Source organism: Sus scrofa, chromosome 14 (assembly GCF_054392235.1).
Source record: "Sus scrofa isolate SSC_HxYL_T2T_F1_AM1 chromosome 14, Sscrofa_HxYL_maternal_Yorkshire_Landrace_v2.0, whole genome shotgun sequence".
Classification (NCBI taxonomy): Eukaryota; Metazoa; Chordata; class Mammalia; order Artiodactyla; family Suidae; genus Sus; species Sus scrofa.
The window spans coordinates 113,316,557-113,342,317 of NC_139396.1; the positions used below are offsets into that span (position 1 = coordinate 113,316,557).

General features: G+C 48.4%; 1 protein-coding gene across 3 annotated transcripts; it reads right to left on the minus strand.

Annotated features, from left to right (window-relative positions):
* Positions 1–2,436: 2,436 nt before the first annotated feature.
* Positions 2,437–23,693, minus strand: TMEM72 (transmembrane protein 72). 3 transcript variants are annotated; one of them, XM_021072811.2, is made up of 6 exons: positions 23,312–23,522; positions 10,451–10,517; positions 8,402–8,538; positions 7,781–7,852; positions 6,119–6,258; positions 2,437–4,685 (listed from the first exon to the last, which is right to left on the minus strand). In XM_021072811.2, the coding sequence occupies exons 5-6, from the start codon at positions 6,177–6,179 to the stop codon at positions 4,207–4,209; spliced, it is 540 nt and encodes a 179-aa protein (XP_020928470.1). In that variant the 5' UTR covers positions 6,180–6,258; positions 7,781–7,852; positions 8,402–8,538; positions 10,451–10,517; positions 23,312–23,522; the 3' UTR covers positions 2,437–4,206. The 3 variants fall into 3 exon arrangements, with proteins under 3 accessions (XP_020928470.1, XP_013838943.2, XP_020928469.1); XM_013983489.3 differs by lacking the exon at positions 8,402–8,538 and having other exon boundaries at positions 23,312–23,693; XM_021072810.2 differs by lacking the exons at positions 7,781–7,852; positions 8,402–8,538 and having other exon boundaries at positions 23,312–23,693.
* Between the last annotated feature and the right edge of the window lie 2,068 nt (positions 23,694–25,761).

The following is a 25,761-nucleotide window of genomic DNA, read 5'->3' on the forward strand; positions in this document are numbered from 1 at the left end:
TGTTTCATTTGTGAGGAACAAAAAAAACTAAGCAAAGGGGATTTTATTATCTCATACTGTAAAAAAAAAAAAAAAAAAAAAAAAGCCCCAGGAATGGGTAATTTCATGGTTGGTTAAGTCAGTGTCTCAAAGACATTGCTGGGGACTTGGGTTCTTTCCCTCTCTGCCCTCATCTTAACACAATGGTTCAGTTCCCCCTAATATTTGCAAATGGTTCCTAGATTTCTCAGCAGACATGACCACATTCTGTGGAAGCAAAGGAAGGCTGAGATCCAGTGAGGCTCATTTTAATAGCAAGGAAACCTTTCCCAGAAGGCGCTGGGCCATCTCCCTTCACTTCTTGTTGGCCAGAAGGAGGGTATGGGTGGGCTGCAGAGGTTGAACCCACTGTACCTGAGGGTGTGAAGTGCGTGGCTGGCTGGAGGTGGGGATGGGGGGAGGGAGGTAGATCAGCTGTGAAAATTCAGGCTCTGCTAGAAAGCAAGGGGTCAATGGTGCCCCTGGGAAGAAGCCTGGCAATATCTGTTCTAACTTCAGAATCCCAGAAGACAAGGCTGAGCCATCCCATGGGGCAAAGTCACTGCCTTGTGATTGGTGAGCTGAGTCTGAAGGGGGAGGGGCAGGGCAACGGGTGGAGCGAAGTTCAGGGGAGCAGTATCCTCTGTTGAGCCCCATGTATGCTATGCAGGAGGCTCTGGGTAATGGGAAGAGGACCCTGGCTGGAGAAAAGAGGACTGGCTGTGAGCACAGGGAGCTGCCCAAGCCAGAGAAATGGGAACTGAAAATGCCCATGGAAAAATAAAGAGGACCCATGAGGGCCTGGGGCCAGAGAGGCCTCCGCTAGCTGCCAGGGGCCTCTGGGCCCAAGGAAGCAAGAAGCCTTTGGGAGGTTGTGTTGGCTGGTCTCTGCTAACCCTTTATATAAGCCCCAGGGTCTGGAGTTCAGCGAGCAGCAGTGCAGCAGGAGACCTGGGCCTCCAGGAGGAAAGCAGAGAGGAGCCTGGGTGTTGATGTTGTCTTCCTAAGTATCAAAGAGACCACTTCCTGCCTGCATGGGGTAGGGGTTTCTGTCCTGGGCCTGGAGGTAGGCTAGGTGGGAGGCTTGGCACAAGTCCCATGCTGAGCTGAGGCGCATGAGCCACTAGGGAAAATCCCAAAGGCCCCAGGCCCCTGGCACTGGCTGTCAGGCACTGGTCAGGTTCTTTGTGTGTTGGGGTGGGAGGGTTTGGTGCTCATAGCAGAAACTGGCCCTGGACATGCAAACACAAGGGTAAAAAAGGAGGTAAACACAAACCTCAGTGGGGAGCTGGTCTGCTTCCTCCCACCTAAGCTACCTCCCCTCTCTCTTCCTTTCTTCCTCTCCATGTACCCCTGAGAAAAACTAGTCTCAGATGACTTAGATGGAAGGGATCTTAGGGTCATCTGGTCAACACTCTACTCGTTCAAAGCACTGGGGAAGAAGGGCCCAGGGGAAGAGGTGTGGTCAAGGCCGCAGGCTGATGAGGTCTGTGGCTGATCTAAGACTTTGATCCCCTGGTGGCATTAAGAATCTTGGCTCTGGAGCCTGGAATGAATACTGGCTCTCCCACCTTTTAGCTGCGTGCCAATGTGCAAGTTACTACATTCTGCACGCTGTGATTTCCCATTTTGTAGCATGTGCTGAAAAAGACTGTGCCTCCAAGGCTGTGAGCATTAGAGGAGATGGAAGCTGCAAAACACTGAATGCCCCTGTCTTCTTCTCAGGGCTCAGTTTTATCTACTGTTATTGTCATTGTCGTTGATGGGACTCTGTTTTGTGCCCTTTCTACTGCACAAAAATCTTCTCTGTTGTGTATGGAAAACATCATATTTGGATGGATTTTTCCATGGCTCCCCTTGTCCCAGGATAGACAATTAGGTACCTGCTAATATGCTAGCCTTTCTTTTGAAACTCAACACAAATCTACCTTCTTAGAGTTCCCTTGGAATTCATCTCTCATGGCACATTGTTTGCAATTTCATTGTAAGGCTTATATCTGCCTCATGGGAACCACACATATGGTCCATCTATGGAGAGTAAGGCTGACTCACCCCGTCAGCCCAGCACCTTCCATGGTGCTTGGCCCACCAGGTGATAATTAATGAATAGTTAATAGTTGTTGAATTAAATGGAATCTTGCCCCGAAGTTCCTGTCGTGGTGCAGCAGAAATGAATCCAACTAGGAACCATGAGGTTGTGGGTTTTATCCCTGGCCTCGATCAGTGGGTTAAGGATCCAGTGTTACTGTGAGCTGTGGCGTGGGTCGCAGATGTGGCTCGGATCTGATGTGGCTGTGGCATTGGCCGGCAGCTACAGCTCTGATTTGACCCTTAGCCTGGGAACTTCCATATATTGCAAGTGCAGCCCTAAAAATAGCAAAAAAAAAAAAAAACAAAAAAACAAAACACTCTTGCCCCTAGAGACCTCTTCTCCAAGTTTACTGGTACTGTTGGTTGAAAAGGAAAAAAAAAATTTCGTTCCATTTTAGAAAGAGGAAACTGAGACTTGGGACCTGCAAATATCTCACCAAGTTTCCTGGAAACTGAAGTGATAGTGGGTTCGTAGCCCCTCATCCCCCGCTCGGGATCAGGTGCAGCCTCAGGCAGAAGCAGCTGTTTAGGGACAAATGAATCATCACTGGCCTTGGCCATTTACTTGTCATCTTCTCTTGAAAGAGAAATTTGATTCAAGACTCACAAAGGCTTTCGATATCCATTAGGTGATAAACATTTCATTGCATGGGCTCTTGCACCTGCCCCAGCAGAGGTCAGTGTACTTCTGCAGTTCCGATGGTCCCAACTGTCTAGATCACTATCCTAAGAGACTATAATACAAAATTACCAGAAGCTCATGCTGAAATAAAAAACAATACAGCCTACCTTTAGACTCAGTACTGGATTTTCCCTGGGCATGTAGTCTAAGACAGGCTTTTCAGAACCCCGGAGTTGCTCACACACATGAACGGGAAAGCAAGGTAACAGTGTTTTGCAGATTGCTCATTCATTAAGATTGCCTCTAAAGAATAAAATGTCTACTCTGCCTTACAACTATCCCATGGACCAAAACTCACTTTTTAAAGAAATCTATATTGCAAATCCTTTAACTAAAGAATGTCGGATTCAACTTTCTTTGTTATTTCTGGGCTGTCACTTCTGTGGCCCTGTGACAGAGCTAGCCTGTCATCTGCCCATTTTTCTATCTGCCCTCTTTCCCCTCCTTCCTTCCTTCCCTTCCCTTTTGAACAAACATATATTTAGCACCTATTCTGCTACCCATCCCCTCAGCATGGCAGAACCACTTCTCTGTGCTGTCTGAATCTCCATGGCACCGCCTCTGTGGTCCCTGCATACAGCAGGCGCCTTGTCCTGGATGTTGGCATTCCCAGCTGAAGACTGTTATTGGCTTTCAGTATCTTTAGTTTACATCATCTACTTGGAATCTCGACAGCCCTTGTGGTAGGGATGCTGGGAACTCTCAGCGATGCTTCTGGAATGAGTACCACTCATCTGGCTTGGCTCTTCCTGCAGTGAGCACAGAGCTGCATTGTTTCCCCAGTGGCCCTGTGACTCCTGCTGCCTGGAGCCAGTGCCAGAGCATGCAGAGAATGTGGCCCACTGCTTGGGCACTGCTCCCACTCTGAGGGCTCACAGCCTTGCCTTTCCTCCTCGCTCCCAGCCCTCCTCCCTGGTCCCAGTTTGGGGCCTATGGCCATCGTCAACACCTGCCTTTGAGATGCGTGAGTTGCCATGCATCCTTGGGCCTTCAGAGCTGAAATGTTACAATGGAGATGAGATGGGCCATGAGTTCTTGCTGAGTGCTGCGCCCTGTGTCAGGAGCAGGAGGAGCTCTGGAGATTCTGGGCTCAGGCAGCCTTGTATGAAGTGGGAGTGATGGTCTCTTTCCGGGAAAGCACGAGGATTTCTCCTTTCCATGTGTGGGAGGAACCCATGAGGGCTCAAGGCAGCATGAGCTCCACTTGTGCCACCCTCAAGGACTCTGTAGGAACCGCCCTGCCGCTCCATGGCCCCAGAAGCCCAGCTGCCTCTGGGGTGTCTGGTCACCCCTTGAAGAGCTGACCTGTGAAGACCCTGAGCTCCCCGGAGGGCCCTGAACACCAGGACATTCCAGGCAGGGCTGGCTACCTATGCAGATCCCTGGCTGAGCATCCCTAGCCTGGAATGAGCAACTCAGAAGAGGCTGTCACCCGAGAGGGAAGATAGGAAGGGTGGGGCCTCGGGGGGAGGGATGATGGGGGTGGTGTCAGAGGTGGTCTCCTCAGGCTCGCTGTCCCCATCCTCCAGGCCTTCAGCCAGGGCTGGAATGATTCTGACCACGCTGTCCTCAAAGTGTACCTGCTTCTTCTTGGCCAGCGAGTCAGCTGGCTCCAGCGTCAGCTCTGTCAGGGCCTCTGGGTGCTGGAGGGCATTGGGCCTCCTGGTCCCCTTCAGGATGCTCTTCATGTGGATGAAGAGGGAGCCAGGCCCCTCTTTGAGGGCCCCGTGGAAGGTATAGGTTTGCTCGGTGTCCCCAGAGCCAGTGGTGCTCACGGCGCTGCTGGAGGGGTCAGTGTACAGCTCCGGCGGGGCCAGCACCTCTGAGGCAGCTTTGCTCTTTTTCCGCTTGCTCAGCAGGAAGTAGGCCAGGCCAGTGATGATGAGCATAGAGCCTGGAAGAGATCTGGGAGGTCAGGATCCTGGACATGTCCTGGAGAAAAACCAGAGGCTATCCATACCCATGGTTCCAGAGGGCCACGGGTGGCATGCCTGTGTGACCATATTCAGGCCCCCGGGGTGCCAGCCCTCACACTTAACTTGTCCTCACACACTCATATCAAGCTCATGTGGCAGGGCTGACACCTGGCCAAGGGGTGACAATGGGGCCAATGCTGTGTTGGGGCCCTCATTCTGACCTTTGGCCAGAAGACCCTGTGCCCTAGGCCCCCTTCTTGTGACAGCCAATCCAGGTGCTGCCAGCTTGTCCTCCCATCACCACGCCCAGACTCCCTCTCAGGGGTGGCTTGTTGGGGCTGGACCGGCAATGCCTTCAACAGATCTGGAGGCTGTGTTGGATATCGGGCCCCAACTGCTGAACTGGGCTTCCTTCCAGTCCCAGGAGTGGGGGAATCCTCCTTTATTGCGCCCTGCCCAATAAACATGGAAGAAGTGGCAAATCTCTTTGGGCACAGTGTTGGCTCCCCTCCTGGACCCTCACGAAGCAGCCTCCAGGTCAGAGGCTCCTCTGTCTCCTTCAGGGAGCCCCTCTCTGTGCAAGGAAAGGGGTGAACTTAGCTGTCCTGCCCGCCAGGGCCAGCGACTCCTAACACATCTCACGCTGTATATAGAGTGGGAGGTGGTGGCTCACACTGGCCTTGGCAGTGCTGAGTCCTGCTCAGGAGTCCACTGGCAGCTGCACAGAATGGTCCTGAAGGGCTGGGAGGGGTACCTTAAGAGAAATGGCTAGAAGGAAGAGGAGGCTCTGCCTTTCAACCTCATCTCCATGGGCAGTAGGCTTCCTGGCCTTTTACATGGGTCGTGGGGAGGGGTGCAGTTTTCACAGCTGGGGGGGGCAGGAGGAAGAGAAGGGTCCCACTGGCAAAGGTCATTGTTAAAACTCAGGAGGTGGAAGCATCAAGTTCTGGCTTCTGAGATCAGAATCTGGGCTGACTGGCAGGGTCAGTGGAGTGAGAGAGGAGGGTGGGGTTGCCAGGGAGCCCATCTTGGTGTGCCATTCACACCAGGCTGAGGAGTTTGGACCTGAATGGGTAGGAGCTGAGGAGGCACAAAAGGGTCTGGATGGAGAAGTGACCATCTCAGCCCCTCTAAAAGCTCAGCCCACATGCAAGCATTGGAGAAAAAGTCATTTTCCTTTTGTGGGTACAGCCTCTGGACACCTATGTGAAAGACGTGTTTTGGGGGACTTTCCTGCCACATGATGAGTTCTTCATCGCTACGGTCAACGCCAGAGAAGGCAGTGGGACCAGTGCTGCCCTGGAGCCAGTGTCACTGCAGACTCATGAGAGGGGGATTCAGCCCCCCCTGCTCAGAGCTTACCTGCAGGGGGTGCTGCTTGCCCCCACCCCATACCTCCTGGAACTCTTACCTGGGATGGTCACGTGCCAGACCAGGACAGGGTGGAGAAAGCAGGCCACAGACAGCAGCATGTAGGCCAGAAACCTCTGGAAGCAGCCCAGCCAGTGAGCCTTCTCCTTTGCTCTGTAGGCCAAGGACCCTGGCTGACACCTGAGGAGAGGAAGTCCAGGATTGGCAGGAAGTAGCGAACAATTTGGATAAGTCCCAGCAATCTATAAAACTATTGGAGTCTGGGATTGGGTTTATTGGGGCCATAGTCTCTCCCCCCTGCCCCTAGGGGCTAAAGTCCTTACTATGGGTTCCACAGTTAAGGGCCTTGCCTGAGGCCTCTCCTGAGGGTCTCCTGTACATTTTCTGAAAGGCTGCTCAGCTCTGTCTTTCTGGTCTAGAGCAGAGGGAGGTAAATGCTCTTAAGTCACTGCAGAGGCAGTGGGAAGGAGACTAGGACACTCAGGGTACACTGGGAAGTCCACAGGGCAGTAGAGAAGGCTGGGATAGTTGTGAGGGTTGTACACTGCAAAAAGGACCTGACCACATGGTTGAGAGGTCTTGAATCCAGCTGCACTCTGATCAAAGGTGCCTTGCTTAGGCATAAGGTGGCATCTGCCCAGAGGGGCTTCTCTGTTAACCGGACACAGGGACCACACATGGGCCTGACAGAGGCTTGATACTGAGCTGGTTTCCTCAGGGAGCTGCCTCCAGGATGCAGAGGAGGAAAGTGTTTGCCTTTAGATTCATCTCCTTCATCCTCTGAAGTGGCCTAGAATGGGGTTCTGCATACTGCATCCTTCCCCAGGCTGGCTTTGCAGTAGCATAGCCCTCCTCCAGTGTTCAGCTGCTGTGGCTCATTGCTGCCCCCCAGTGGTCATTATTTTGTGACAAGCCCCTGGCTGGGAGTGGAGGGAGAGGGTAAAAAGCCCATGTAGGCCCTAGGGCTCCTCCTTCCTCTGCTCCTGAGAGGTTGCTAGAGTCTGGTGGAAGCCTTCTGCCTCAGGGTTGGTAGCCCTTGGAGGCAGCCAGTGGCCTTGCAAGATGCTAGGACAGCTGGGTTTAAAGCTTGCCTCTTTTGCTGACCATGTGAGACTCAACCATCCAGGTCCTGAGAACTGTGGTCCAGGGCCAGCCTTCGGCCACCTTGATGATAGCTTCCATGAATTGAGCATGACTGGGTAGAGGTAGAGGCCTCAGGGCCCATGTAGCCTCCCAAGACTCTGCAAGCTCTGCCCTCCTGCCCCAAAAATGGGCAGGGGTGGAGTGGGGTGGGAGCTGTGACCCTGGCTTGTCCCTGGGTCCCAGCAGAAGGCAGAATCAGTTCTCAAGGCCAGCTCTGTGTGCTTCAAGCTGGCCTCCCGCTGGGTCCCCACCTCCTGGTGGATGACTCAGATGGCTGGTTGAGTGACTGGCTGTTTATGGAAGGTGGGGATGGGCACTGCAGGGGGATTCTGGGTGGGGTCAGGTCCTAAATGGATGTGTTCATCCTCTCCCTGGTTTGGAGAAGGGAACTGGGGACATTGAGCCCCACAGGCCTGAGCCCACATCCAGGCTGGGGCTCTACACAGGCTCATGGCTGCTTTGGGAACAGAACATCTCCTCGGCTGTGGCCTCAGAGTGGAGGCATCTGGGAGTGCTTGGAGCTGGGGGTAGTGGTGGGATCACTCTGGAGGCTACTTACTGGAAGCAGATGGCCAGCAGCTGAGCCACAAAGTAGGCCCCTTCGATCACAGAGACGGCGGCTCCTATAAACCTATGGTGGAGACAGGTGAGGGAGGTGACACCCACTGACCCTCCCTTTGCTTTCCTTTGAGTGTCTTCTCACAGCACCTTGGCCTCCTGGGCATCTGTGCATAGCCGAACTACAGACCAGGAGTTTCTTTATCTAATCCTGTCTCTTGTCCAACATCCTCCAAGAGCTGCCTGGATTCCAGGGCCTGCACTGGGTGGGGCCAGGACTCGGTAGTGAGGATAGGGGTGGTGGCCGGGGCCCAGAGGTGGGCAAGGGAGCTGCAGACCAGCAGAGGAGACTGCCTTGATCCTAGCACCCCTGCATGGACACTGGCAGCCACATCCTTCTACTTACTGCCTGGTTGTCTGAGCCTTAAAGCTGGAGCCATTCCTGACCCCCTTCCTTCTTGTCATCCCAACAGTCACCAGGAAGGGTTGACTGTGTTCCTTCGATAGCCTTAGAATCACTCCCATTCTTTCTGGTCTCACTTGTATTGCTCAGCTCAGGGCCTGCCCCCTGAACCCTTACACCAGCTTCCCGTTCGGGCTTCCCTGACTCCCTGGCCCTCACCTCCTCGCCTCCTGCTCCTCCACTGTCACCACCAGGCTGCCCGAGGCTCCTTCTGAATCTGATCAGAGTCCTCCCCATCCAGACTGCTTCAGTCTCCTCATGCTCCAAGGGTCTAGGGACCCTCCAATCAGAATCCCCTGGGGAATATGGAAAAGCAGAGATTCCTGGGCCAGCTGCAGACTGGATGTATCAGAATATTTGGGATTGGAACCTGGATCTTTCATTGGCAGACCTCACTGGGCTATAGAATTGGCCTGTACAATTTCTTAGCATGCTTTTTTTTCTTTCTTTCTTTCTTTTTTTTTTTTTTTTTTTTGTCTTTTGTCTTTTTAGGGCTATACCGTAGCATATGGAGGTTCCCAGGCTAGGGGTCTAATTGGATCTGTAGCCACTGGCCTATGCCACAGCTACAGCAAGGCCAGATCCGAGCCATGTCTGCGACCTACACCACAGCTCACGGCAATGCCGGATCCTTAACCCGCTGAGCGAGGTCAGGAATCGAACCCACCACCTCATGGTTCCTAGTCAGATTCGTTTCCACTGCACCACGGTGGGAACTCCTTTAGCATGCCTTTTAAAGCCCTCCATGAAGCTATTAGGTGCCACATGGCTGGGCCCTGTCAGAGGTCTCCCTCTCTTATCTGTGTGACAATGTTAGTTACTTCTCTCTTTCTCCCTCTGACCATTTAGTACTTAATCTCTACTGTCTCCTACTTTCTCTCTGCCTCTCAGGGTCTGCTTAACTCTGACTCCTAAGCTTTTAAGTGGTAATCACTAACATTTATATGATGAATATGTGCCAAACATGTTAAGGGCTTTGTAACTATGAATTCATTTAGTCCTTATAACAATTTCATTGTTGAATCACTATGATTACCCTCAGCTTGCAGCTGAGGAAACGGCCATGGGAGGTCAAGCCCCTTGCTTATGGACACTCAGCTCATCTGTAGTGTGGCAAGATTGGAACCATCACTCAGACTCAGAGCCTGTGTGCTTTGATAAGCAAGTGGCATTGCCTTTTTCTTTTCTTTTCCTTTTTTTTTTAGGGCTGCGCCCAGGCTAGGGGTTAAGTTGGAGTGGTGTGGAGGTGGACCCGAAGGGCGAAGCAGGGTTGGGAGATGGTGAGTGTGAGCCCTGGAGCAAACAGAGGAGGCTTCCTGAGGCAGAGGGCTCTGTAGGACATAGACCAAGCCACCGTGATGAGAGTGGATGTAGAAAGGAGAACGTGTGGGAGAGGCTACAGCCCAGTGACCCTGCAGGCAGACCCGGGGGCTCTCTCAGGGTGAGGATGCTGAGAAGCTGGGTGGTTACCCTTCCAGGATACCACTGAACAGTGATCCTTTCACCACTAGGGGGCATTTGCAGAGGCAGCAGGCAGAGATGAAAGGACAGTGGCAGAGAAACTGAAGGGACCTAGGTGGCTGAATCTCAAGGCTGAATCCCTGCTGCTCAAGGACTTGGTGATGGGGGCTGAACTGCTTACTCTTTCTGAATTTTTTTTTTATCTGCAAAACACTATGTGCACTTTTCCTGTAATGCTGTCAAAGTTAAAGGACATAATTTAAATAAAACATTTATCTGTGCATAACATGTAGAGGAGCTCAAATATATAGTCCTTTGAACTGATTCCCTTCTCTCTAAAACAAGAATTCGCTTAATGTTTATTGAATAAACAAATTACTGGAGAGATAAATAGATGGATGGATGGGTGGATGGGTGGATGGATGGATGGATGGATGGATGGATAAATGGATGAGTGAATGGATGGATGGGTGGGTTGGTGGATGGATGGGTGGGTGGGTAGGTGGGTGGATGAGTGAATGGGTAGGTGGATGGATGGAATGCTAATTGATTGATTTATGGGATAGTCTGACTACAGTCCTTTCCAAACAAGGGGATATTACAGAAGCCCCCTCTATTCCTTATACCTTTGGGATAAAATGGAGCTCATGTGGGATCGGGGGTGCTGCAGGTGGGTCTCAGCAGATGGACTTGGGGTGAACTGGAGCAGAACATGCAGGCAGGGAGGGTACATACACACGTACTCACAGCAGATAGAAAGCCAGGCTTTTGAACTGTCCCTGGAAGAAGGTCTCAGTGCCCACGCCGATCAACACTGCAGAGGGAGGAAGCAGAGGGGAGAATGGGCCCAGGTGCTCCAGTCATGGCACTGCCTTGTGGAGGGCTCCTTGTTCATGGAGAGAGCCCTCTCCTGGGGACCAGGAGCCAGAGTAGCCTCTTCTCCACGTGGCATAGGGAGCTGTGCCTGAGAAGGTGCAAGAGAGCAGGGAGCCTTCTGGATTGGTGTCTAGAAATCAGAGGGGTTTCATGCAGAACCTCAGCCTCCCCAGAAGCAGATGCCCATCCTTCTCTGTTCATACTGGTCATGCTGCCACCCCTAAGAGCCCCCCAAAACCATCCATATGGACAGGTCACCAACCCCTGGGCTCCACAGCTGTCCTCCATGTGTGGTGGTTTCAAGGGCCCTCCCTGTCCTATAGGCTCAGGTGTGCTGTGTGTCTGGGCTCAGCTGTGGGTGGGACCTGCTGCCCTGCCTGCTCCCTTGCTCTTTCCATGACCTCTCTTTCATTTGCTGGCTTGGCAGCTACATCACACACTCTCGGCTCATCGCTTTGGACCTGGTGCTGAGTAAGCCCCTGGGGTTTTCTTGGACACATGATGCAGCTCAGCCTCATCTCTCCTCCTGTCTTTTCTTGGCAGTTGGCATTTGCGCTCAAATACCTGACCTTCCATTTGTCTGAGGTGAATCCATCTTGGCCCTGCCTTTGCAGACCTGCTGGGTCCTGGCTGTTTCCTCCCTTGCACAGCATCACTCACCCATCCACCAGTCGATGGGAATATCCATAGACAGCAGGCAGGTGTCCCGAGATGCTCCTCCCACTGCGGTGACCCATTAATCAGACCTCTTTCTGGCCCTAACTGAATACAGCCCCCACACCCTCCATTCCTCTCTCTGCACCCTGATGACCCACGCTGGTTTCTGCTGAATTGTGACTTCATCTCGTCTCCCTCCCTGAGAGTCAAAGACCATGGTAGGGCTGGACCCATGTGGCCCTTCATCTCTGCCTTGCAGGGGGTTACTTCCCCGGGTCTGATGCCTCGTCCCTTCCCTGGCAGAGACCCTGCGTAAGCACCCATGTGCGGGAGACCCGAGCCCTTTATTGGCTGTGGAAACAATGTTTTCCTCACTTAGGCTCTGGCACCTCCACCCTCACTTCGTGGGGTGGTGTATATGCACTTCAGGAAGAAATGCTGAAGGACAGAGCTCTTCAGTCTAGGAAGGAAGGGAGCTGTGTATTCTTAGGGATGGGGGTTCCAGTGCCGCCTGTGCTTGGGGGGGGTGGTACAGGTGGAGGGCACCGTTCCTCTGTTCCCTCCAGGTTCTGTCTGCCGGTTGGCATGTCCCAAGTGAGGGGTCAGGGGGGCTATACAGCCTCACGCCCCTCTGCAGTGTGAACATAATCTGTAGAGCACTTAATGGCTATATAAGGTCACCCATGTCTACCCACCCACAATAGTTTCCCCCATCCTGGTTCCTCATAGCAGCCTCACAACACAGGGAGAGGAGTTCTATGCTCCCTGTTTTACAGGGATGAAAATGAGGCTCGTCCTCCCAAGGACACACGCTAGAAAGCAAAGGACCTATAGACCAACTTGAGACTTCTGGCTCCAGGCATGGGCCATTCCCTGGTTTTCACTGTCTACCTGTGTGTGTGTGTGTGTGTGTGTTATGCAGGCAAATATTCATGTATTTAGTTTTCACAGTGTGTCCTGTCCTGTACTCAGCACTTAGCATTTATTAACTTACTTAATCATCATAACAGTCCTAAGTGAAAGCACTACGTTACCCTCATTTTACAGAAGGGGAAACCGAGGCACAGAACGTGTAAGGAAAACAAAACTATCCTGCTTTTCAGGCTCACATTGGCCAGTTAATAGCTATGTCAATCTCTCTGAGGATTCAGTAAGTTAATTAATGTCAAATACATCACAAGTGTTTGATGAAATCACCAATTTTTGGTACAAGAAACCAGCCCAGCCCGGTGAAGTGTCAGCCCAGGGTAAATGTCTTCCCACCCAGAGCCTAGGGGAGGGGTCTTCTGCTCAAGGCTGATGGTTCTGATTATTTGCTTCTGGGGTGAGGCAGAGGCTTCATTTACCTCCGTGGTCTTTGTAGATCTGCATGGGCTTCTGGGAGGATGGCCAGCAGGTGGCAGGAAAGGGACTTGGGAACTCAGCCCTTTTGCCTGAGTTGTACCCCTTTAGCAATTGGATAAGTATTTTGATGTCTTTTGACTGAAATGGAGACATTTCAGGAAACATTCTAGAGGTGTTGCTGATTTGCACTCAAAAAAAAATGAAAGTATCAATAGGGAAAAAGAGAGGGTTGGAATCCCAGTTTTGCGTGTCATTACCTGGGTCATGGTGGGTAAATGCTTAACTTCTGAGTTGGGTTTACCATCTGTGGAATGGGGAGAGTTATTTATATCTCCTAGAATTGTTGCTTGTCTTGGAGAAAATGAGTCTGAAACACAGGGCTTTTTGCCTGGCAGATGTCAGGGCCCCCATACATACAAATTCCTTCCTCTAACTCTGGTCTGGGCATCTTCCCAGCCCCCAGTTAGCTCATTTTGCTCCGTGAGAATTGAGGTCACCCTCCCAAAAACTCTCAGCCAGCAATAAACATGCTGGATTCTGCAAGCCCAAGGATGGAAGGATGCCCTTGGGTGGGAGGAGGAGAGCCAGGGTTTAGTAAGGAGTGTGAATTTTGGGCCCAGAGATCTGTAAGAGGGTTCTCATGGGAGGCCAGAAGGCCCTTCGACATGGGGGCCAAGTAGTTACCTGCTTGATCCTCCAAGCTCTGGGGCTCATATTCTCAGAGCCAGACCATGCGAGGCTGAGGCTGGCTTCTGGAGGTCTGCACGGGGCATCTGTTTATCTGCCTCTGGCCTGGACCCACAGGCCTGCTTCTGCCTCTCAGCCACCTGCCCAGGCTCCATGGTGTCTCCTGGCAGCTATTCCTAGACGGTGCTTCCATCTCACCTTCTGTGGTTTCACAGGGCTCTAGTGCTGAGCAAAATGGGCCAATCTACATCTGCCACTCACCGCAGCAAATATCACTGCAGCCCTGGCACGGAGACAGAGGACCTGACAGTTTGACAATGCAGCACAGAGGGTCATGCCATATATGGCCACAGAATCAAGGCTTCATTATAACAACTTCTCTGTAAGAAGGAATTGCCCCCATGAACAGCCTTGACCCTGGCAGCGTTGTTCTCTGCACTGCAGCTGGTTGGGGGCGCTGGGCAGAGCTGCCTGTGCTACTTTTACACCCCTTCAAGTGGCCTTGGAGTCCTTCCAACCCTCCCTGTTAATCTGACCCTTAGGGTCCCGTTGCATCTTGTCTCAGCCCATCAGAACCGTATCACAGGCCCACCCTAGTCCAGCCGCCCCACCTCTCCTTCTCACTTCCCCTCACAGGCTCCTGGGAACCATTTTTTTTCTGGCGTCTGGTTAGAACCAGCACTTGTGGACAAGCCTGACCTCTTCATTCATCCCCTCGCCTCTCATTTCTGTCTCTCTTGTTTGGGCTGCGTCCAACCACAGCACAGTATTTTCTTCTCCCAGAGCCTGGGGCTTTCTTCTGTGTTGCCTTCCTGAGCTGTTTGTTCTAGCTCAGCCTTAGCAGGGATCAGAGGTTCTGGACTTGTGATGCAGGCCTGGGCCAGACACACCCTGAAGCATCTTTCTGAACATCCTGAAGCTCTGGTCCCAGAGTGTGTCCCAGACGAAAGCTATGGGCATTGCAGCAGAGAGAATGTGAGCCTTGATCAGAAAAGCAGAGTCCTGGCTTCTCAAACAAACGATAACTCCCTTGCCTGCTTCCTCTTCCAGAAAATGGGGATCATAAAACATGTATAACTGGCTCTGAGCCTCAGTCTTGGTAAATTATAGAGTGCTGTGCAAATGTAGATGACGGCTAATAGAATTATTAGGAGAGGCAGGTCGTTCCCATCAGTAGTCTCAGGGGAAGGGGAGGGTTTATTCTTGTCCTTTCCTTCCATTAATACATTCTTTAAAAAAAATTTTATTGCTGCTGAAGAGCACTTCGCTGTGTACCGATATTGCTCATTGATTTACCTGCCTCAGGTCTCTCCTGCAGGCCCATTTGCGATGTAAGTTGTCCAAAGCCCCATCTGCCTCAGCATCTCATATGTGAGGCCCTTTATGCAGCCTGCGAGGGGCCGTGTGCTCCTGAGGATGGGGCCGGTCTGCGATGCTAATGGCTAAAGGGATATCCCCTGGTTTCTGGCCTGGGCTGCTTTTGCCTCAGGGATGATGTCACAGTGGGCTGTAGTTTATCTGCTCTGACTCCATCACTAGGTTGCGTTTTGACACCTGTCTTGCATTCAGTGTTGTGTGCTGGTGGCAACCTAGGACACTTCATAAAGGGCACTAGAGGCCACGCTAAGTGGCTTTCCATGCCAGGCAGTGGTTTTGGCCCTGGATGTCTGAGGTGATGGGTAAGAATGTCGTACTCCCTGCTGCTGAGGGCACCTCATAACTCCTCACATTGCACTTATTGGTCTTCTTCGTCCTCAGCTATGGCATATCTCCTACTGGTCTTAGTGTCTCTAGGAACATCTCAGGAGGGATGGTGACAACGTCTGTGGATGGTTTAGGTGCAGAAGGGGTCACAGCCGACTGTAGACATGAAAGCTAGATTTGTAGCATTTCTAAGAACACAGAGATATTGGAACCAGTGGCTAAGAATCCAATGCGACAATATGCTAGTAGCTGTAGCCTTAATTAAGGAGCAGTTGTGGCAGATACTATGCATGGCAGGGAAGTTACCTGGGTGTTGAGAGCCATTCAGCTGATACCCATGAGCCAGGGTTTGGAGACACCATGAGAAAAGGCCAAGATTTTATAGAAGAAAATTCTAGATATTCAACTAGAACAGATTTTAGATTATAGCGTGACACTCAGTGCCCGCCAACACCCCACAAGCCTGTTTAGGGGGCATTTCCTGAAGGCGAGAGAGTCCTCATTGTCTACTGCATCCTCTACCATAGACTACAGTGGACCATCCAAGAGGTCTATTTTAGCTTGGCTTGTAGAAATCCCTGTGGTAGGTTGCAGAGATGCCCCCAAACCTTCATCCCCTTGGTATCCTTTTGTTATATGACTTTGCAGTCCCTTGCACTAAAGAGAAGTCAAACAAATAAACCTATGGTTACCAAAGTGAAAAGGAGAGAGGGATAAATTAGGAGTGTGGGAGTCATATAACACACCACTATATATCACTATATATGTGTGTGTGTGTATAAAATAGATAACTAACAAGGTCCTACTGTATAGCACAGGGAACTATACTCAGTATTTTGTAATAACCTATAAGGGAAAAGAATCTGAAATATATATACATGTATGCGTGTGTATGTGTGTGTGTGTGTGTGTATATACACGTATGTATATATATATATATATATATATGAGTTCCCTTGTGGCACAGCAGGTTAAGGATCCGGTGTTGTCACTGCAGTGGCCTGGGTTGCTGCTGTGATGCATGTTCAATCCCTGGCCTAGGAACTTCCACATGCTGCAGACATGGCATACACACACACACACACACACATACACACACACACACACACATATTTCATATTTATAAAACTGAATCACTTTGCTTTATACCTTAAACTAATACAACATTGTTAATCAACCATACTTCAAGAAACTACTACACTAAAGTATAGTTTTTTTTAAACTATACTTTTAAAAAAGGTATATGTAAAAAAAACCATAAAAAAAAACCCACAAAACTTAAAAAAAAAAAAAAGAGGGAGAAGTCTGTTTCCCCACCCCTTGAATCCAGGCTCAGCAATGTGACTTGCTTTGGGCTATAGGATGTTGTCAGGTACCAGGCCAGCAAGGATGTAAAATGGGATTGTGAACTGGCCTGCTCTCTTGTGCCTCTGCCATTATTATGGGCACACGTCCAAGCCAGCCTGCTAGAGCATGAGGGATCTCATCATCCCAGCCAAGGCCAATCTAGACAAACCAACATCTATCTGACCCTCAGAGAGGTGAGTATACCCAGCCAATATTTTCAGAGATGCCTAACTCACCCAGATGTGTGAACAATAAAATCTTACTGTTGTATGCCACCAAGGTTTTACAGTTGTTACACAGCATTATTTTGGCAATAGATAACTGACACATCCACTATTGAAAATAGCTTTATCAAGGTATAATTGACATGCAAAAATTTGCACATCTTTAAGGTGTGCAATTTGGTTAAGTACTGACATAGGCACATACCAGGGAAATCATCACTCTGATAAAGATAATGAACAAATTTTTTACCCTGAAAGTTTCCTCGATTCCTTGTAATCCTTGTAGAATTGTAATAATACTATTCTCCCACCTTTCCATCTAGTTCCAAGGAATCACTCACCTGTTCTCTGTCACCAGAGGTTAGTTTGCATTTTCATATTTATACAAGTAGAATCATACAATACATACTCCTTTTTTATTTTTGCTGTCTACTTTCATTTATCATAATTATTATATTTACTCAGGTTGTAGCATGTATCAATAAATAGTTCATGCTTTTCTATTGCTGAGTAGTGTACATATATATACCTTGGTTAGTTTATAATCTATCTGTGGATTGGCACCTGGGTTGTTTCTAGTTTTGCCTGTTACAAATAAAGTTGCTATGAACATTCATGTGCAATCTCTGTACAGATGTAGGCTTTCTTTTCTCTTGGGTGAATACCTGGGAGTAAAATGGCTGGCTCATGTGGTAGGTGCATAGTAATTTTTTAAGAAATTGCCAAACTATTTCCAAAGTGAATGTACCATCTCACATCCCATCAGCAGTGTATGAGAATTCCACATCCTTGCCAACACTTCAACATTTGGTAGGGTGAGTCTTTTTAATTGTAGTGATTTTAATAGATGTGTAGTAATATCTCATTGCGGTTTTGACTTGTATTTCTTTTCTCTAATGACTATTGATGTGAAACATCTTTTCACGTGCTTATTTGTCATCATGTCTCTTTGTTGACCTGTTTTTTTCACTCTTTTAATATATTGTGAAAAGTGATACTTAAAATTTTGATTGTGTGCAATTTATCAATTTGTTCTTCTATGGATTGAACTTTTGGTATTCTATCTAAAAACATCTTTGCCTAACATAACACTAAGGTCTTATCCTATTGTCTAGAAGTTTTATAGTTTTAGGTTTTATATTTAGGTCTAACCATTTTGAGTCATTTTCTTATATATGAAACAAAGTATAGACAGAAGTTCATTTTTTTGGTAAATGGATATTCCATTGTTCAGTACCATGTGTTGGAAAAAATTCTCCTTTCCTCACTAAATTACCTTTGTACTTGTGCCAAACGTTGTTTGTATATGTCTATCTAGGTCTATTGTTAGACCCTATTCTGTTTTATTAATCTATCTTATATCAATACTGTATTGTCTTGATTTCTATAGCTTTTAATATGTCTTAAAGTCAGACAGTGTTAATCTAATTTTGTTCTCTGCTTATAAAGTTATTTTTTGGTTATATTAAGACCTTTGCATTTCCAGGTGGTGGAATTTATGGTCAACCTGTCAATTTCAGGAAAAGACCCTGTAGGGACTTGGGATTGCATTCAAACTGTAGAGAAATTTTGGTGAGAATAGACATCTTAACAATATTGGGTCTTCTGACTTATGAATAAAAAGCACTTCCCTGTTTACTTATGTCTTCTTTACTATCTGTCGGCAGTATATTTTAGTTTCCAGTGTACAGGTTTTTTTTAAAAAAATACATTTTTTGGTCCAGATTTTCCCTTAGAACTTCAAATTTTTGATGCTGTTATGAATTGTATTTAAATTTTTTCATCTTCTGGCATTCCTGTCGTGGCTCAGTGGTTAACGAATCTGACTAGGAACCATGAGGTTGTGGGTTTGATCCTTGGCCTTGCTCAGTGGGTTGGGGATCCCATGTTGCCATGAACTGTGGTGTAGGTCACAGATGTGGCTTGGATTCCATGTTGCTGTGGCTGTGGTGTAGGCCAGCGGCTATAGTTATGATTTGATCCCTAGCCTGGGAACCTCCGTATGCCATGGGTGTGGCCCTAGAAAAGACAAAAAATTTTTTTCATCTTCTAAATATTTGTTGCTAGCATACAGAAACACAGTTGACTGTGGTATAGTGACCTTATTTATAGGTGTCTTGCATCCTTGCTAAACTCTATATTAGTTCTAGTAGCTTTTCTGGCAGATCCCATCAGATTTTCCACAGATGACCATGCCATCTGTGAACAGCATTTTTTTCTTCCTTGTCAACCTGTATGCACTTTATTTCTTTTTCTTGCCTTGTTGCACTGGCTAGAACCTCTAGTACAATGTTGAGTAGAAATAGTGGGAGTGGACGTTCTTGTCTTGTCACTAACTTTAGAAGAAAAGCATTCAGTCTTTTACTTTTAATTAGCTGTAGGTTTTTTGTGGTCCTGTTAAGTTGAGAAACTTTCCTTCTGTTAACAGTTTGATGATCATTTTTATCATTATAGAATGTTGAATTTTGTCAAGTGATTTCTCTGTATTCATTTAGATAATAATATATATTTTTTCTCTTTTAGTTTGTTAATATGGTAAATTACATAAACTGAATTTCAAATATTAAAGCAACCTTATGTTTCTGGGATAAACTGCAGTTGGCTATGTATATTATCTATCTAGATTTCTTGTCTTAAACCAAAGAAGGAGGACACAGGCACAAACCAAATTATATTATGTTCCAGTGGTAGGAGGGTGGAACAGAGGTGGGGATTTTTTCATTTGCTGGTTGGGACAATCATATTGGAAAACAGTCACCATCCATTTAGAGGATCTGAAAACAATGTGGTCTTGCTTGGGTAATAAACTCACCTGTTCATGTTGGAGCACATGAAGCTTCCTTAGACTGTAGGAGGTGGTCACAGGGATATACATTTAAGAAGGGTGGAAATTAGCATAGAGAGCCCAAGATGATCACCTCAGAAGCATTAGCTGTTTTTTTTTTTTTTTTTTTTCAAGGCTTTGAATAAGGCTAAAATCAAAGTTTGCATTTGCTCTACTCTTTAAAAAATAATGAGAACATCTGGGTTTAAATGCTTCTTTTATCCTGGTCAATATTAATAAACCAAGTCTCCATTTGAATGGAGTGTGGCAAGGAGTGGGGCTATCAGGAATGCGGCTCTGTCCTTTATGTACAGAGGATGTTAATAGGTCAAAAGCCTAGAACAAAACTCCTGAATGATCCCAGGTTGACCCAAAGTAGTTGATTTGTAAGAAGGAACATGTTAGCTTGACAAGCAGGACTTGGTTCAAATGGCTTTGTCTCCAGCCTAGCTTATTTCCTCATTGGCTGTGAATCCCTTCTCTTTAGAATTGTGGGCCAACAGCCCTTAGATGTTTCACTGCATCACCACCCTGTGAGTGGGCAAACTGGAGCTCCAAAAGCAGACATGCTGTTTACTGGCTGTGTAACCTCTACCAAGCTACCTAAACATTCTGAGACTCAGTTTTCTCATTTATAAAATAGGATTAACTCAGCATTTGGCCCTCATAGATACTGGCAGGGCTGTAGCAAGATAATGACTTTATAGATAATGACTCTACAGCCTGTTGTCAGTCATGTACCTCTGGACCAATCCATGGAAGGTCCTTCCATGATAATTCCCTTTGGGAATGTGTGTAGATTTGTCTGTCCCCAGATGAGGTCCAGGAGGGGGTTTGACTGGAAATGGTCATCATGGTGTCAGTCAAAGCATGCTTGGCATTCAGAGACGGAGAAGGGAGAGTTGGATCAAGTATCAGTGTCTTTATAAATTTAGAGAACAAACTAGTTGTTACCAGTGGGGAGAGGGAAGGTGGAAGGGGGCAATATAGGAGTAGGGGAAAAGACAAAAAAAGCTTACGTGGGGGATTCTAAGAAATCATGTGTGTGAGACTTTTGAAACTTGTCAAGTACTAAAGAATTTAAAGAATCATTCATTCAGTTAAGAAAAACCATAATAGTGCAGACAAAAAAACATCAGTATCTTTAGAAGCAGGAAGTGTTTAGTCATCCTCCCTTTCCTTCAGTCTAACCGTGTCCACTCTCACCATGACCGCACCTGCCTGAGGCTCTGTATGGTCAGGACTGACTAATGGGAGGGGCACTCGACTGGATAGGGTCGCCTCAATCAGCCTCCTTGGTACCCTCTTTGTGTTTTGCTTTTTGAATCCTGTGGTCACCAAGACATGGCCTGATTTAGGTGGAAGGCATGTTGATTAAGAGTAGGGTCTCAGGACTAGACCTTCATCAGTTGGAATCTTGCCTCCTTGCTTCTCATTTAAAGGGGCTGAATAGGGAGGAAGAGTTGAGCTCAGCCAACCACACATGTGTAGGGTAGGCCTCGGCCACAGCCATGGGGCCTTGCCATCCTGGTGCATGTCCCTGGGGCCGGGGGCCTTCAGAGCTGTTCACAGCCTTAGATCCATCAGGGGAAAGGGATCCAGGGAGGGGTTGCTGGATCGAGAGCTGCCTGGTCCCTGCAAGTGACAGTCTGGGTGACCTTGGGTCACCTGCTTTTCCTAGTTTCTAGAAAACCCACACTCCTCCCCACAGGGGCATCTGTAAAGTGACAGCTTCTGTCTCAAGTCTCTCTAGCAGCAGTACCCCTGGAAATGAGGCCTGGAATTCTCAACGGGAGGATTTCAACAACAACAAAAAAAGAGGCTTAAGGGAATGAGGAATTTGCAAATCTTACACATTGGAAATAGGCCAGCAAGTTCAGTGATGCTGAAAGAAACTCGAGATTTTCCCAAGATCACTAAAGCCCCTCTTTTTAACTTCCCCACCCGCTCCTGTACTCTAGAAAGCCCAAAAATGATTATTGGAAATCCTGGCCATTAGAAGGCAACTCATGGCCTATATTTAGTCTGGATCCTATATCAAAACCAAGCCAGAGACCTCTGCATTAACAGTGGCCCTCTGCACTGAAATAAGGGTTGTGGCTCAAAGGAGTGGTACAAACATGCCTGGTGTGTGTGTGTATGTGTGTGTGGCTGCAGACCCCTCCACTGGCTGAGATAAATCAGACTTTTAAACTGTCTGTAGCTAATCCATTAGAAGTGTATGTACCTCTTAAAACAGCTTCCTGACAGGAGCCAGGCCTGCCCTCTGGGCAGAGTGAGGAGAGGGGAAGTGTCACTGTGATTTCCGAGAGCTGTAAGGGGTGTGTTTTACATGTTTGGAAACCGAGGTTTAGAGGAGGGCAGGGTGGAGTCAAGATCAACAGTGGTAGACAGGACTCAAACACAACGCACAGAGACCCTGCTTAGGGTTAACTTTCCCTCTATCCCCAGGATGGGTGATTAGGGGATTTGGAGCTCATTCCAATAGGTATAGGTGACAAGGTGGTTCTGACAGAGGCTGGTGTTGGCTCTCCCATGCGTTTGTTAACTCAGGGTCCTTTGCAGAGCAATTCCAGACCCTTCCTGGTACATACTGGGTGGGGCTTCCTATCCTGGGAAGAGGGAGCTCTTTGGCCAGAATCCTGGCCTTTTCAAAATTTGAGGGACCAGAGTTCCAAGCCAGCTGTCCCTCTGACCTATAGAATGAACTTGGGCAAGGTCATGGTCTCTGTTTGAACTTAGATGCTCCGACGCATAACAGGAGGGGGTGAGATTAGATCATCTACAACAGCCCTCCCTGTGCCAACTCAGGGCTCAGTGCTAGAAGAGCCCACTGGCAGCACAGCAGTGGGGCTGGCCCTGCACCCTGGGAAAGACACAGATCCCCACTGAGTTCTGAACCATGTCCTGGGGGCTTCCCCTAAGAGGTTCACATCCTCAGTTCCACTTAGCCATGCTCAGTTCATGCATCCTCAAGCTTCCAAAACACCTGACCTGCTGGTCCAATTATCTCTATCATACAGATCAGAAAGCACAGCCCCAAGAGGGCTCAGGTGGCTTTCCCAAGGTCACATAGTGGGGTGGGGACCAGCACTGTTTGAGTCTGAGCTGGGGGCCATTTCCCATTCATCAACAACCATGCATAAGATTGTGTGTAGTGGGGGGCAAGGGCTTGGTAAGAGTGGGTTTCTATTCCTTGTCCCCAGGTGACAGTGGAACCCAGAGCTAAGGGCTCAGAATGCTGCCTGTTCACTTTCTCAGCACAGATCCTGGCCACAGGGGGTTCCTGGGGCTAAGGGTCAGGTCTGAGTTGGGGAAGTGAGCAGGCAGAGCTCAGGGTCACACGTGCAAAGGTTCTGCTCTAACCATCTGTCTTCCTGGCAAGCAAGCAGCCCCTGGATCAGGCTGGGTGAGGAAGAACAGACTGGCACAGGGAACCGTTTCTTCCCCCAGACCTAGGTTGCTTCAAGGGAAGCCTGGCCAGCCCTCTAGCTCAGCTTGCCCTGTGTGCTGGGAATTCTCTCGCCATGAAATGAGGCTGTGGTTTTATTAAAATAAGATGTGCTCCACTGACAATTTCCGTGACTGCACAGTGAGGCATCTGACTCTCACGTTACTTTCATCTTCAGCTCCCACCTCCACCTCACGACACCCCCCAAGAAGGTGGATCAGACACCCTCAACTCATTTCACAATGAGGATGCTGAGGGTTCCTGAGGCCACATGGATGCTGGGTTGCCAAGAGATTCAGCCCCAGGCCCCTGGATCCCTGCCCCAGGCTCACTCCCATTGCACCTGCTGCTGCCTTGAAGAGTGATGTCTATGGGGTTTGGGGAAAGAAAGGAAGATGTGGCCAGGAGTTTCTTCCCATCCCTTGCTGGCTGGCTCCCACCCCTTAGGGAGCCCTATCTGTGGGATCCAGTGTACAGGGGAGGTGGGGTCTTACCTGCAGCAGTGGTGATACCCAGGAGCCGACAGGTATACTCCAGCCCAGCCCAGAATCCCTGCAGCTTCATAGTGCTGGGCGCGAGGGCAGGGTCCCAGTGGGGTAGGCAGCAGCAACTCTGGCCTGAGACGCTCCAGGTCGCCCGTGTGCAGCGGGAGGCTGAGGCTACCGGGCTCTGGTGCCCTGGGGCCCTGCCTTCCCAAACCAGTCCAGGCCACCTCAGCCTGGCCGAGGTGTGAATAGGGCTCACCTTCCCGGCTTGCCAGGCGCTCAGCTTAATCATTACCTTGGAAGAACGCCCCCACTGCTGTGCGCAGTCGGGGCCTGGTCTGGAGCTGCTGTGGCCTCAGCTCGACCGCCTGAGATGAGGCCGATTAGGGCTGGGCTGGAGGCAGCCTAGAGCTGGCAATTAACTGTTTCTGGCTGGGAGGAGGGAGCCAGCCAAAGGACCAGCCCAGGCCCTTCCTTACTGGGCAAGAAAAAGGCCCAGAAAAAGTGGCACCATGACCTCAGGCATTCAAGATCTGGGAGTCAGTATCTGGAGGTGACATGTACATGCATGTTTGTGTGTTTGTGTGTGTCTATGGGAGAGAGAGAGAGCTGTGTCTTTAAATCACCAGCAGAAACAACTTTTGAAATAAGTTCCAAGCGTCTATTCTTCTGTGTATAGATGGATTAGAAAGCTTTCAAGTCCGTGGCAGATTTGGACTCTGACCAAACATCCTTAGCTCAGGCCCGTGCCACACACCTTTTTTTTATCCACGACATTCATCCTTATCATGTGATGTGGGAAATGACTATGATTCTTTGGGAGGGGAGTTGCTATGTCAATAATTAACAGGGTGACCTTGGGGAAGCCCAAAGACATGTGTGAGCCTTGGTAACTTTTGCAGAAAACAAATGAGAGTGTTTGGCTGAATTGGTGGTTCTCAAAGCAAGTTCTGAGAGCTGCTCCAAGAAGTCCATCCTCTGAAATTGGACAATGGTGGGCTTTGACTAATTATTAACTTACTGATTGATGTAAGGGAATGAAGTATAGCAAGTTTCAGTTTTCCTCCAAGGCATTTTTTTGAAATTTTTTTTATGCCTCTGCGCATATGGGATAGGCAACAAAACAACCCAGGTAGGGGAAAAAAACAACAAACCAAATTCTAATGGTAGTAGAAAACTCAGGAATTCCTGTCTTGGTCAGCGGGCTAAGAACCCAATGTAGTGTACATGAGGATGCAGGTTCAATCCCTGGCCTCTCAGTGGATTAAGGATCCAGCATTAGCATGGTGTAGCTCAAAGATGTGGCTTGGATCCAGTGTTGCTGTGGCTGTGGCATAGGCCCACAGCTGGGAACTTCCATATGCTCCATGTGTGGCCATAAAAAAATAAAATAAAATAATAGAGAACACAGGCAGAGTCGGTTTTGCTTTTTACTTTGTTGAAGGTGCATACACCCTCATATAATAAATATTCTCTCTATTAAATTGTTTTAATTTGATTAACTTGATAAAGATTCTGTAACATTCCGTAAAGACTAATTTTTTCACACCCTTTCCTGCTTTGAATGAGTTTAAGAGCCTCTGTGTTCACATGATCTTTAAGATAAATGGCTTAAAGATTTTTAAGATCAATTCCCTTTGTGGCTCAGAGGTTAACAAATCCGACTAGGAACCATGAGGTTGTGGGTTCGATCCCTGGCCTCGCTCAGTAGCCATGAGGATCTGGCGTCATCGTGAGCTATGGTGTAGGTCACAGACGCGACTCAGATCCCGTGTTGCTGTGGCTCTGGCATAGGCCCGCAGCTACAGCTCCGATTAGACCCCTAGCCTGGGAACCTCCATATGCCATGGGTGCGGCCCTAGAAAAGACAAAAAAATAAAAAATAAAAAAGGTCAAGTTTAAAAATGTATGATTTGATGTATTATTTATTTATTTGTTTGTTGATTTTATTTATTTATTTTTTCTTTTTTTTTTTCTTTCTTACGACCACACATGCGGCATATGGAAGTTCCCAGGCCAGAGATTGAATTGAAGCTGCAGCTGCCAGCTTATACCACAGCCAGGGCAATGCTGGAGTCCCGACCCACTGAGCGAGGCCAGGAATCAAACACGCATCCTCATGGATACTAGTCAGATTAGTTTTTGCTGTGCCGCAGTGGGACCTCCCTGACATATTATTTCTTTCTTTCTTTCTTTCTGTTTTTTTTTTTTTTTTGAGTAAAGTTTATTTTATTTTATTTATTTTTTATTTTTATTTATTTTTAATTTTTTTCCTGCTCTATAGCATGGGGATCAAGTTACTCTTACATGTATACATTTTTTCCCCCACCCTTTGTTCTGTTGCAATGTGAGTATCTAGACATAGTTCTCAATGCTACTCAGCAGGATCTCCTTGTAAATCTATTCTAAATTGTATCTGATAACCCCAAGCTCCCGATCCCTCCCGCTCCCACCCTCTC